Source organism: Engraulis encrasicolus, chromosome 12 (assembly GCF_034702125.1).
Source record: "Engraulis encrasicolus isolate BLACKSEA-1 chromosome 12, IST_EnEncr_1.0, whole genome shotgun sequence".
NCBI lineage: Eukaryota > Metazoa > Chordata > Actinopteri > Clupeiformes > Engraulidae > Engraulis > Engraulis encrasicolus.
Window position 1 is genome coordinate 39575976 of NC_085868.1, and position 12500 is coordinate 39588475.

Below are 12500 nucleotides of genomic sequence, written 5' to 3' on the forward strand. Positions count from 1 at the left end.
CTGTAAGTCAGTGGTAGAGTCTGTAGGTCAGTAGCAGGGAGGGCAGTAGAGGGGGGGAGCGGGGGTTCACCAACAACCGGGGGGGATGGGCGACATGAACACAGAAGGGGCTGAAATGGCTCATCTGGACCAGGAGACACGATTCTGAACAGCAGCCCCCAACTTTCCTGACCTGGTCCCTATCAGCCAGTCAATTGCAATGAGGGAAAAAGGTTTTGTGTAATCATTCACAGTTCTTTTTCGTGTGTTTCACTCACAGCATTTTTTTCACAGTGGTGTTCATATGATTACATACCCTGACAGAATTATGCCCTATGCTTTGCTGTGTTGATAAGTATCATCGAATGTAAATTATTACAAAAAAAACCCTTTCACTCATTGCACCCTTTCACTATTGACTGTCTGATGACATTTATCAGCACTCCCCTGTGTTTACTCCATCATAACACAAACTACCAACATGACCCTGATCAAAGTTTACATAACCTAGGGTCTGATGCTGTATGTTGCCCCCTTATACATCAATGGTTGTCCTATGCCTCTTGAACAATTTCAATGTTGTCGTCCTACATTGAAGACTATGTATTATGTTAATAATCAAACAATGATAAACCAATGATAATCTACTTTAATATTTCTGACTTCTTTTACTTCTTTCAGGTCATTTCTGATCAAGAGGTGCACAAATCTGAGAATGCTTTGTTGGTGAAACATATCATGAACAAAAAATGGAAAGCAGCGGCCAAACTAATCATGAAGCATGAGGAGCTTTCACAGGAAGTGAAGGCCAGCATCCTTACAGTCATTGAAGGTGAATCCAGAGCACTCTGCGACCCCAGCAAGAAATGCATGTTGTGGAGGTCTTCACCAGAAGATTTGAGTTCTTTCTCATTTAGCAGCCTGGAGTCAGACCTGCAGCGCCTCTCACCACTCCTCTTGTCCATCTTCACAACCATCACAAAACACTCACGTTTTGTCACCTGTGCTGCTGCTGCAATTGCATTAAGAGGTAGAGAAAATCGCCTGTCTGGGTTCGCTTACTACATCAACTGCATTCTGCAATATGGGGGTGCAAAGAAAGCAGTGTTTGAAAGGCTCAGCAAATTTGCCATTTCAACAACATACAAGAATGCTATTGGAAAGCAGAAGGAATTGGCAAACAATTGTGGATCTGGTCTTTGGTCATTGAAGAGGCAAAACGAAGAATTCCTGGCAATTGAAGCTGGGTGTCAGCCTGTCAGTGAAGAGCAGGACGAAACCTCCATAGATGCCTGGACGGAGTCTGAGATGATACCCGGTGATGTGTTCCGAAGTATGGAAGACCTTCGATTATCAGGTGAGAAGTAAAATACACACACACACACACACAGCGCCATGTACATGACATGTATGGGGTTATGTTGTCTTATGTGTACATGTCTTTAATGTATTAAAGGAGAATTGGCTGAAAGCTGTGCCACAGACCAGGCCACATCAGGGGAAGGGATCACATCTGAGCTGGCTGAAAACGTCACGGAGCAGGCAACATCAGATAAAGAGTTGAGGACCTCATCAGAGATGACTGAAGGAAGTGCCGTGGACCAGGGTTCTGGACATGATGTGAGGATCATATCTCAGTCGTTGGTGGAGAAGTGCTCGACTACACCACACACTTATTCCATCATCTTTGATAATTTAGATTTTTTCATGCACACACACCACCAGTCCAGCCTACACAGTAACAAGTCAATTCATTGGATACACCACATCGCTGTCCAGGACCGTGTCCCCATTTATCACCTGGCTAATGACAAACCAATTGGAAATCTTCTGGACTATGACCTGAATTTGTCACTCCCTAGCCAGAATGAACAAATGCAGATGCGAAGAGAGTTCATTGTTTTCACCAGCCGAATCCTGTCTAGCTATCTGTCTGTATTCAAGCCATTCTCCAATGTGGTTGTGCGACACATACCGCATCAGTATTCAGCAGAAATGGCGCAGCATTCCACTGATGTAAGAACTTAAAACAATACATAAACAACTACATAAACACCTACACCATACAATGTCAGTGTAGTGAAAGTAATTGTGTCTCTGTTTACCTCTACAGTACCCATTAGGACTGCTTTTCAAAGATGAAAACAAATCTGCCGATTTGGCAGAAGTACTTCATCACTTCCAGAACACGTAAGCATGAAGCAGGGTCACAAAATTCTTTCCAGTGTTATAAATGTGAGCAGAATATACAAACAATTTCTTCTGTCTCAATTGTAGGTATGTACCAAAACAGCCTGATGGGATTTCAACCATTTTGGTTGGAGGCGACAGGCTTTCCGAAGCAAACAGCAGAAACCTGCAGTGGGCCTATGCCAATGGTCTGAATACGGAGGAGCGATTGGATGGCATGGAATTCATGTTTGAGGACTGGCATGCGATTAGGATGCTATTTCAAGTGAGTAATGTATCACATTGTGACGTGTGTTTGCTGAAACTGTTATATTCAGTTCATTCATTATTTAATTTAAGACAGTAGGTCATAGTTGAAGTGTGTTGTACTGCTATTAAAGTATTCCCTTAAATTTGTAATACAGTTGCAAAATGTTTGCATTGGAATCTGGACGCCCTTTGTGGGAGTAAGTTTATTAAACCAATCTTTACTCTGTCCCTGGTTTTACTAGTTTCTTTTTTTGTCTTTTTTTCCTTTTGTGAACTCAGATCCACTACAAAGTGTTCTTCAGTGAGAAATCTGCAAAGGACCATGGGACTCTGTGCGCCAACATGACAAAGTTGAGGTAAAGCTGCTTTGTTTACAGCCAAATGTGATGTAAATGTAATGTAGTGACACGATGAATGAATATATGACACTACATGAATTACTATTTATTTATTTTTCAGATTCTGAAATTCATTTGAAATCAACAGAAATAAATTTGATGTTGCTGGCAAATTTTATTTTTGTTATTGTTATTAATGTTATTATTTGCTGACGGTGTTTTCTGCAGTTTTCTAATGGAATGGAATGGAGTGGGTCATCATGGAAAGCCCACTCCTGAGAAGTTGTTCTTATTCGTTAAGCTGGGGTGGGTCATGATGAAAGCCCATCCCTGGAATGTGGTTCGTATTTTCACAGACTTTCTCAGAATGTGATATTTGTGTTGTTTGAAATATGAAAGGTGGTGTGAGAGATTACTAACACATTTTTACATTTGTATGTGAGTGTATGAGAGTGTGCTTGTGATTAAATCCTCACACACCTATTCAAAGAACGCTTCTGACCGCTGGGTCGATTGCCTGGTCTCTTGACTCAGAGGTTTAAGTATTCTCTGTTGTATAGTGGTGGCTGGTTCGAACACCAAGAGTGACGGTAACATTTCTTTGTATCACAGGTGCAGCAATGCGAAACAGGGTCCCAAGGCTGCCTACAACGCATACAAACATTTTGTCATCACAGACACTACTGCGCTGCTTCTGACGGCTGCCATGGAGCACTTTGGCCTGAAGGATATCGAAGGTACATAAATAGGGTGTTTTGAAATGGGACAGCAGTGCTTTAAAGCTGAACTGTTTGGGTAGAGGGAAGAATGTAAACCTTTGCTTTTGTTTGTGTTTTTTCTTCCATGTGACTTAGACATCCCGGAATCGTTTGTTCCTGAGGACATTGCATCAGGATCAACAGACACGAGGCGAACATGGTTGCATGCCAAATCTGCTGAGGTGGTCGATAAGTACATCCTGCTTGGGGATGTGGTTGAGGCCATGACTGGTCTCGGCGAAGCAGATGTGACATCGACTCAGGCAAAGCAGTACCCTTGTCGAGCGCCAGGCTGTCAGCAGGTATACACCTATCCCAAATACAGAGACAATCACGAGCTTAAAAAGCACAACTTACACGTGTCCCCCGAAACATTGCCTGGTACATCACTCAACAAAGACCACAAGCAGGAACATACCTTGGCGCGTCTCAGCTTCAGCTTTCTCCTTTGGGACATGCTGGATGCTGTGAAAGAGGGTGACGGAGAACGACTGATGAGGCTGTACAAAGTAGCTCTGCTCTTCTACAAAGCCCATGCGCACAGCCACTATGCATACAGTACGTTACTCCTGACACTTCAGGTGAATGCGTGTCTGACGCCTCGGATGTCGCACAGCGTGACCTGGAACAGGTTTTGGAGCACTAGGGGAGGGAATGGAGGCAACATCCCCTTAGACCTTCATTTAGAACACCTCAACAACTTCCTGAAGTCTTTCTTGAAGGGTCAGGGTCCAAACCTGTCTGAAGAGTCTGCTAGCCGAGTCAGCAAGGCCATAGGCGTTTTGAAAGAGATAATGGACAAAGTTGATACTGAACTGGGTGTGAAAAAGCCAAGTGGCATCCATCGTGCTGAGCAGCAGACACAGGATATATTGACTCTGATTAATGTTTTCAGGGAGGGTCAACTGTTGTCAAAGATACCTGGAAGGGAATTTCGGGCTTTCCCGAAGTTTGACAGCAATCTGTTGCACAAAATGAAAAAAAAGGAAATGTGGGAGTGGATGATGCTCAAACTGAAAGAGTGGAGAAAACTGAAAAAATAAATCTCACTCATTGGTAGTTTCTTGTCTTGTGAAGTCCCTATAGGTACCTTCAGATCTATGCAGTACTTATTTAAGCATTAACACTTGATGACTCATAATTGCACCCTTACCTTTCTGCACTTTACCATGCATTCAGTTTGTCAAAATATTGTCTAGACTGTTACAGGCCTCTTCTAACAGGCGTATTTAATTTCACTTATTTAGCACAATTTTTCGGTGTTTGCTGCGAGTATCTCGACTTGTAAAACATGTTTAAACTCAATTGAACCAGCCAGTTCCAACCCAGTCACTTTAAAGCACATTGTATGTAACATTGTCACTTTTTTTTTTACTTTGTATCTACAGTATTTTACTACCCTAATACTATTTGACTACTGATTTCCATTTTTAAATCCTGGGTATGTTGCTTTTTATGTCCCATTGTAAATAATATGCACATTATTAAGTACACAACTAATTCACCCTTTTTCTGTAAATGTAAATGTAAATAAACACTTAAACAAGAATTGAGATCGTTCTTCAATTTTATTTACAGGCAGTCATCTGACATAAGTATTCAGGCAGTACTTTCAAAGATGTAAGAGGTATGTACAGTGGTCATATGAAATGACTAACAAATGTTTCAGTCTGTACTCAACTGTGACACCCCGGATTCTAGACTGCTCCATTGGGACAAGGCGTTTGCATCAGAGTCAGAGTCAAAGTAACCTGTGTAGTCTTGGTCTGGCACCATAGTTTCCTCCACAGGCAGATCAACTTCAGTGTATTCAAAATCCCCAAAGACATTAAAAATAATGCTGAGAATTTCCTGTCCGTGCCTTTTACTGAACACCGGTAGGTTGTCCATTATGAATGGGAGATCAAATATATCTGTGCAGCGCTCAAGAACACAGTCTATCAGCTCGTTACTAAAACCAGTGCAGTCGCTGCTGTTAGTGTACAGAGGCATGTTCTGGACTAAGCTGAGCTTGTATCTGTACAGAGTATCTCTAATCGTCTGTCTTTGATCCTCTGTAACTTCTCTGCTTTTGACAACGGCATGAGTGTACTGTTGAGGCAGTTCGTAATCGGGTATTGCCACGTCACAACTGGGAGAGCTGCAAGAGCAAACAGAGTGGCAGTATGAGCAGCACAAATGGCCCGGCAGAACACACTCAGTGTTTTGTTCGAAGTGTGAGAATAAGGCCTTCCTAAGGCAACTAGTGATGCCCTTCTTCAACAGTGTCTTAACGCCCTCATTCACTCTTGCTTCCTGCTTCAATTTGTAAATTATGGCATGTGCTGGAGACCCATCTCGCCCGGCCCTGCCAACCTCTTGTACAATGGCCTCCACATCCTCAGGTGAGCCATACATCACAACATGTGATATGTTAGGAAAGTTCAGTCCCATTCCCAGAGCTGTGGAGGCTACAACCACTCTGCATGAACCATTGCCACGTAATGATTCCAGTACTGTGATCTTGTGATGGGGAAGTGTTTGGCTGTGAAACATGCCAATGAGTCGGTTTTCTGCCGTGTGTTCTGGATCCCGATCCACCCAGCTGTCCTCACCAAGTTCATACTGTAGGTGACAGAACACCTTCCCGCACATAGGCAATGTACGGCAGTAGATGATTATTGGTGCCATTGTTGGACCCTTCTCTTTAACCGCCCTCACAATCCAGTTCAGACACTCCATGCTATCTGAAGACACTGTAGACAGTCCAAGCCTTATGTTTTTTCTGTTTGGGCTTATGATTACTTCAGTGGCATTCTCCAAATGTAACTGCCTTTTGACAACAGCTTGCGAGTCCAGGTCTGCCGTTGCTGTCAAGGCCAGAATAGGTGTACCTGGAGAATAAAGGTAAATGCATTAGCATCTACAGTACAATACATTTTCATTAAAGTAAGCCATTAAAAAAATCCAACCAAATATGTGAGGTGAAGTCACAAAGGGTTGTGGAGGGTCTGACTTGCCAGCAAAGGTGTCAAAAGTTTAAAAAAAAAAAAAAAAAGGTAAGTTTCCTTCCAGCATAGGTAACTTAACTTATCTGAGTAAAAAGTAGACCTGTGTAATTGTCTTACAATCAGCTGACTACCCTGGTTGGATCAGTGGTGGGTCCTTACAGGGTTTTTAGTGTGTTTCAGTATCAGTACAGTCTATCTCGTTAGTTTCAAAGGAGTAACAGATGTGCAGGCCCTAATATCGTGTACTGGTCTTGTTAAACCACAAATGTACTTTACTTTTGAAACCTCCGTTTGCCGGGTTGTGATCAACAGCAGTGAGAACAGTGTAAAATAACTTTTCTTCAGACTGAGATCATAATGGTCATGGGTCACAACATTTCATAGCCTACTCACCTGGTTTTACAATGGACCGTAGCTCGGCCAGTCTGGCAAAACTCTCTCTGAAAGCCTTCTCTCCTCTAGCAGCCTTTCCCCTGGAACAAATAAAATAAAAACACAACCAATGTGACATCAGCTATGGCACACTTAAAACAACCGCCCGCGCGTCATCAACTCAGGCAGACTACAAGTAAAATGTACACCCCAATCTCTCAGTCCACTGTTAAATGTTAGGAGCAGACCGGAATGATAGCGTCCTCGTCCACAAGAGCAGCTAATCGTTTCGGAATGTGCATAGAGCTCTAGTGTTCCAAAAACCGATCGCAAAAGCTCACACATTACATTATGCAGGATTCCAAAACAATTCGCTGTTTGTGTGGACGATGACGTTAGCTTTGATTTCGAATGGTTTGCTGCTACCGTAACTTAGATGGTTAAAGTCACTGACGTGTATAGTATACTATACACGTCAGTGGTTAAAGTATATAAGTCAGTGGGCTAGACAATCGTGAAACATCACAGAGTTGCATGTAACATCAGAGTAGCTAGTTGTGGTAGCTTCGATTGCACCTTACATTGTTCATATTATTCGTACCATTAAGTATATTTACCATTTGTATGTGAGATGAACTTCATCCACGACAAGGCCCAACAGGTTGTCTTGGTAAACTTTGCTGGCTAGCAAGCATCGCCATTCCTTGTTAAGCCAGGACTCCGGACTCCCGAACACCAACTGGTACCGCCCGCTTCGGATCTCCTCCGGGTCGCTTTTGCCAAGTTGCGCAGCTGTAAGACCCAGTTTTTCGGCCTCTTGTACCTGATCGTCCATAAGTGCTAAAAGGGGTGACACGATAACCACCAGTGGTTTGTGCAGCAGACCCATGCGTCGCCCCACCAGCGGAGCAAGTTGGTAAATCAGGCTTTTACCATATCCGGTGGGCAATACTCCAAAAACGTCCCTTTTCTGCAGAAAAAACTTTAATGCCGTTATCTGCTGGTCTCGCAAGGTGAAATGAATATCCAAATCTTCGAGAGTCGTTGCCAAAGCTGAATCGAAAGACGCCGTGAATTCGCTAGGGGCAGCCATTGTTTACTTCTCTCTGGGACTACACACGAAACGTCGCACACTCTGTCGTCACTAGGTAGCCCGGCCCCCGATCCCGCCCCTCACGATTTGATTGGCCGCCAACCCCGATCCAACTTGGATCGGTTGTAGATTCAGGGTGGCTAGACTGCCCCCGGGAGCAAATTCATTTTGCGGCCACTAGGGGCGTCTAGATTTCTAGGCTAGATAGCCAGAGTAGTCGACCTGCTAGTGCTACTGTAGGGCACCGCTTCCTTGTCGGCACGGCTGTCAATGGTCAGGATCCACGGAGATAGTTCAGGCTTCTAACATGTCATGTCGTGGGTTATCCAAAGTTACCGATGTTGGAGTTTTAATACATTTACGCATAGTGGTATCCATATTCAGGAAAGCACAAAACGTTCATGTCTGCTTGCAATCCTCCTTCCCCACCACGTCATTTTTGGAGTTGGTAATCCACTCGTCATCTTAATGGACATCCACAACATTCGGGCCAACTGGCGTTGATGCATAAAAAAGATTATCAGCTTCGTAAGTGCATTTGTCTTTGATTAAGTATCTTCCCTTTCCTCCGTTTGGTAACACTACCAGGGTATTGGCGCTTCATTTTGATAATTTTGCAACTTTATCACAACTGAGCTTGACTCAACTTTCCTCTACTTCCTCTCGCAAAAGGAACACGTTCGCGATGCCACATGCTGCACAAATATGCGCAGGCAGCGCAGCAGAGCACAACCACACTGATTGCATTGGCGATGCGCTTATTTGCGCCGCGCCGACTTGCACAAGTTTGTCACCGTGAACGTTGTTTTGGATATTCGTCTGGCGCACATGGCATAGATGGAATATACCATGTTCACGCGAAAGGGAGGGGGTGTGCATGTAATCTATATTTATTTGTGTTTTATTATGCTGTTTATTTTGTTTCTGACGTACAGAAATAAATATTTATGAACGCAGTATGTGCATTACTGACCAAAGCACCCTAACTACCAACTGTAGGCCTATGGGAAGTTTGGGGGGGTGCTCTGGGGGCCCCTACATTTGGCGGGGCCTAAGGCGGTTGCATAGGTACGCCTCAATTAAGAACCACCACTGTGTGTGTGTGTGTCTGTGTGTGCGTGTGCAAGCAAGCAAGCGCAACTGTGTGTGTGTGTGTGTGTGTGTGTGTGTGCGCGTGTGTGCGTGTGTGCGTGTGTGCGCGCGCAGTGTGTGTGTGTGTGTCCAAGTGAGCACAGCTATGTGCCTGCCTCACTATCTGCTTGCCTTGCTCACAGCAGGGGCACTGTAAGCTGTGGCAAAAATGCCTCGCCACCATGCAACAATAAACCTACACACATCTCCCATCTCTCGTCTCCCTTCTCCCTTCTCCCATCTCTCTCTCTCTCTCTCTCTCTCTCTCTCTCTCTCTCTCTCTCTCTCTCTAGAACTGATTTGGGGGGCGAGGGGGGGCAGCAGATGAGTAGCGAGGGCAGGGCTGCTGCAGGTAGGGAGGAGGTGCACGCTGATAGTGGGAGCTCACAGGAGCGAACGCAGCTGGTTGAGGAGTCAGTGACCCAGGCGACCACGGAGGGCCCGGTGGCTGAGAGTGGTGCTGAGTTAAGCAGGGGAGAAATGGTAACTGAGACTGAGATTGTTGTTAGTGAGCAGGCTGGTATTGATGCGCAGTCCGCTGGTGGTTCAGAGGAGGTGGTAGGCGCGGTCAGCAGTGCAGACGCTAGCGTGGACGGAGGCATGTTGCCTGATGAGAAAGAGTTGCTGTCTGACGACGAGATAGAAGAAGATGACACCTGCTCAGAATATTCCGATATTTCTGAGGTGACTGTCTCACAGATAACAGAGGATAATGTTTACTCCCTGGAGAGCATAGTGAAATTTTTGGATGATACATTTGGACGGGCTGTTGATGTGCGGGAGTTTTTCCCCGATTTAAAGAAATTTGATCAGTCTGTGATGTACTGGAGAAAGAAGGCAGGGCCGAAACAGTTGAGTAAAAGGAAGAATTATCGTTTGAAAAATCATTTGGCGAAAATACGAAAACTACGGAAGCTTCAGTGTTTGGGAAAGTGATTTTAGTTTATGCTATTTAGTTCTCCATGATGGCTCCACTTTTTATGTCTTTCTCTTTTTGGGTTCTGGTGTTTTCGTTTCTCTTTGGTTCTCTTTTCCCCCTTTTCTTTTTCTCTATGGAAACTTTAACTGTGGGATCCCTTAATATCAATGGTGGGAGGGATAGGGGGAAAAGGGCTCTGGTGTCAGAGTATGTAAAGTTAAAGGGATTGGATGTGGTGTTTTTACAGGAAACACATACAGACTGTTACAATGAAATTGAATGGAGGAGATGGTGGGAGGGGGAGTGCATTTTGAGTCATGGGACTAATTTAAGTGCTGGGGTTGCAGTGCTTTTTGGGAAACATTTAGATGTCACATTGGAATCTACTGTTGAGGTGGTGCAGGGGAGGGTATTAATGGCAAGAGTGGGGATAAAAGGGGAATCTTACATACTGGTTAATGTCTATGCCTATAACACTGGGGCTGAACGAATGACACTCTTTAGGAGGTTGGGGGATTTCTTAAAGCAACAGAACCTGGATGCATGCGTGATTATGGGGGGGGACTGGAATTCCACAGTAAACGGGGCCCTGGATAGACTCGGGGAGGAGAGTCACCCCGCATCGGGGCGGGTATTAGACACATTTGTGAAGGAGTTGGATATGTTTGATGTATGGAGAAGTAGAAATCCTTTGGCTAAACAATACACATGGGTTAAAGCAGTGGACTCAAGGGTGGCGGGTGCTAGATTAGACAGGTTTTATGTGTCGGGGTCTCATAATAACAAAATTGTAAATTCCCTTATCATGCCTTGTGGGTTCTCGGACCATCATTTGGTTACAGTGGTTTTCTGTTTATCAACTTCGCCAAGGCCAAAATATTACTGGCATTTTAACAATACGCTCTTAAAGGATAATACTTTTTGTGAAAATTTTGTTTCTTTTTGGGAGATCTGGAGGGCTCGGAGGGGTGATTTTGAGACTGTCTGTCAATGGTGGGAGATGGGTAAAACTCAAATACGGTTGTTCTGCCAGAGGTATACTTTCAATGCTACTGCCATTTTGAAGGGGAATATAAGAAGGGTGGAGGAGGAGATTAGTAGGATGGAGGTGGGGGGGGATGTGAATGCACTTGTGGACATTAATGAAAAAAAGAAAGAACTGAGTTCATTTTTGCATGAACGAGCAAAAGGGGCCCTGGTGAGAGCCAGGTTCTCTTCGGTGAAGGACATGGACGCTCCAACCTCATATTTTTTTAACTTGGAGCGGAAGGCAGTGCAGCAGAAGCACATGGTTTTCCTAAAGCGCCAAGATGGGACCGTAACTACCAACCCCGTGGAAATGAGAGACATTGCAATAGACTTCTTTGGGGGCCTGTACAGCAAAACAGAATGTGACCCTCTGTGTGCTGAGCAGCTGTGCCAGGGCCTCCCAGTCCTAAGCCCAGAGGACAGGGGTGCCCTGGACCGGGAAATGACCTTTCTGGAGTTGACTGAGGCGGTCCAGCAAATGGCGAAGGGGCGGGCGCCAGGAATTGACGGTCTGTCAGCGGACTTTTATCAGCACTTCTGGGGGACTATTGGTCAGGACTATTTTGAAATGCTGCAGGAATGTTTCAGGGAGCGACGGCTGCCAACAAGCTCCAGGCGTGCTGTGCTGTCGCTTCTACCCAAAAAGGGGGACTTGGGGTTGCTGAAGAACTGGAGGCCTGTTTCCTTATTGTGTTTGGATTACAAAAAATTTTCCAAGTGCCTGGCAAACAGAATTAAGCAATTTTTGTCGCTCCTTGTCCATGAGGATCAGTCGTATTGTGTGCCAGGGCGCACAATAACAGACAATCTGTTTCTTGTGAGAGATGTTATTGACTGTGCACAACTCAAAGACATTGATGTGGGTCTTCTATCCATTGATCAGAAAAATGCTTTTGATAGGGTGAATCATGAGTATCTGTTTAATGTGTTGAAGGTTTTTGGGTTTGGGGAAAGGATGTTGGCGTGGCTAAAACTATTGTACAGTGATGCGTCTGTCATACTTAAGGTGGGAGGGGGGTTAAGCAGGCCTATCGAACTGACACGTGGGATACGGCAGGGGTGTCCACTGTCAGGCCAGTTATATACCCTGGCCATAGAACCACTCTTGAGTAAGCTCAGGGAGGGCTTAAGGGGTTTTGTGGTTCCTGGGGATCCTAAGGGGGCCACGTGTAGCATTTCAGCATACGCTGATGATGTAACTGCGTTTATTTCTCATCAGGGGGATGTTGATTATGTGTGTGGGGCATTAGAGGCATATGGGAAAGCATCGTCAGCCATGGTAAACTGGGGCAAAAGTGAAGGGTTTTTAATGGGGAAGTGGGCTGATAGTGGCCCACCTTCTCTTCCTGGGGGACTGGAGTGGGGGAGGGAGGGGCTCAAAGTGTTGGGGGTTTTCTTGGGGGGCTCTACATTTCAGGAGAGGAATTGGGAGGGGCTGCTGGGGAAGGTGTC

At 45.0% G+C, this 12500-nt stretch overlaps 2 protein-coding genes across 2 annotated transcripts in view; one reads left to right on the forward strand and one right to left on the reverse strand.

Moving 5' to 3' along the window:
* Nucleotides 1-4902, forward strand: part of LOC134459758 (uncharacterized) — a 6881-nt gene extending 1979 nt beyond the window's left edge. The window contains exons 2-8 of the mRNA XM_063212163.1: nt 661-1336; nt 1436-1599; nt 2093-2169; nt 2257-2434; nt 2698-2774; nt 3369-3493; nt 3611-4902. Of these exons, the coding sequence (XP_063068233.1) occupies nt 661-1336; nt 1436-1599; nt 2093-2169; nt 2257-2434; nt 2698-2774; nt 3369-3493; nt 3611-4557 (2244 nt within the window). The 3' untranslated portion in view covers nt 4558-4902. The remainder of the gene's footprint in view (nt 1-660; nt 1337-1435; nt 1600-2092; nt 2170-2256; nt 2435-2697; nt 2775-3368; nt 3494-3610) is intronic.
* A 168-nt stretch (nt 4903-5070) lies between these two features.
* Nucleotides 5071-8065, reverse strand: LOC134459759 (ATP-dependent DNA helicase RecQ-like). The gene is made up of 3 exons (XM_063212164.1): nt 7494-8065; nt 6898-6977; nt 5071-6387 (listed from the first exon to the last, which is right to left on the reverse strand). The coding sequence occupies exons 1-3, from the start codon at nt 7967-7969 to the stop codon at nt 5180-5182; spliced, it is 1764 nt and encodes a 587-aa protein (XP_063068234.1). The 5' UTR covers nt 7970-8065; the 3' UTR covers nt 5071-5179.
* Between the last annotated feature and the right edge of the window lie 4435 nt (nt 8066-12500).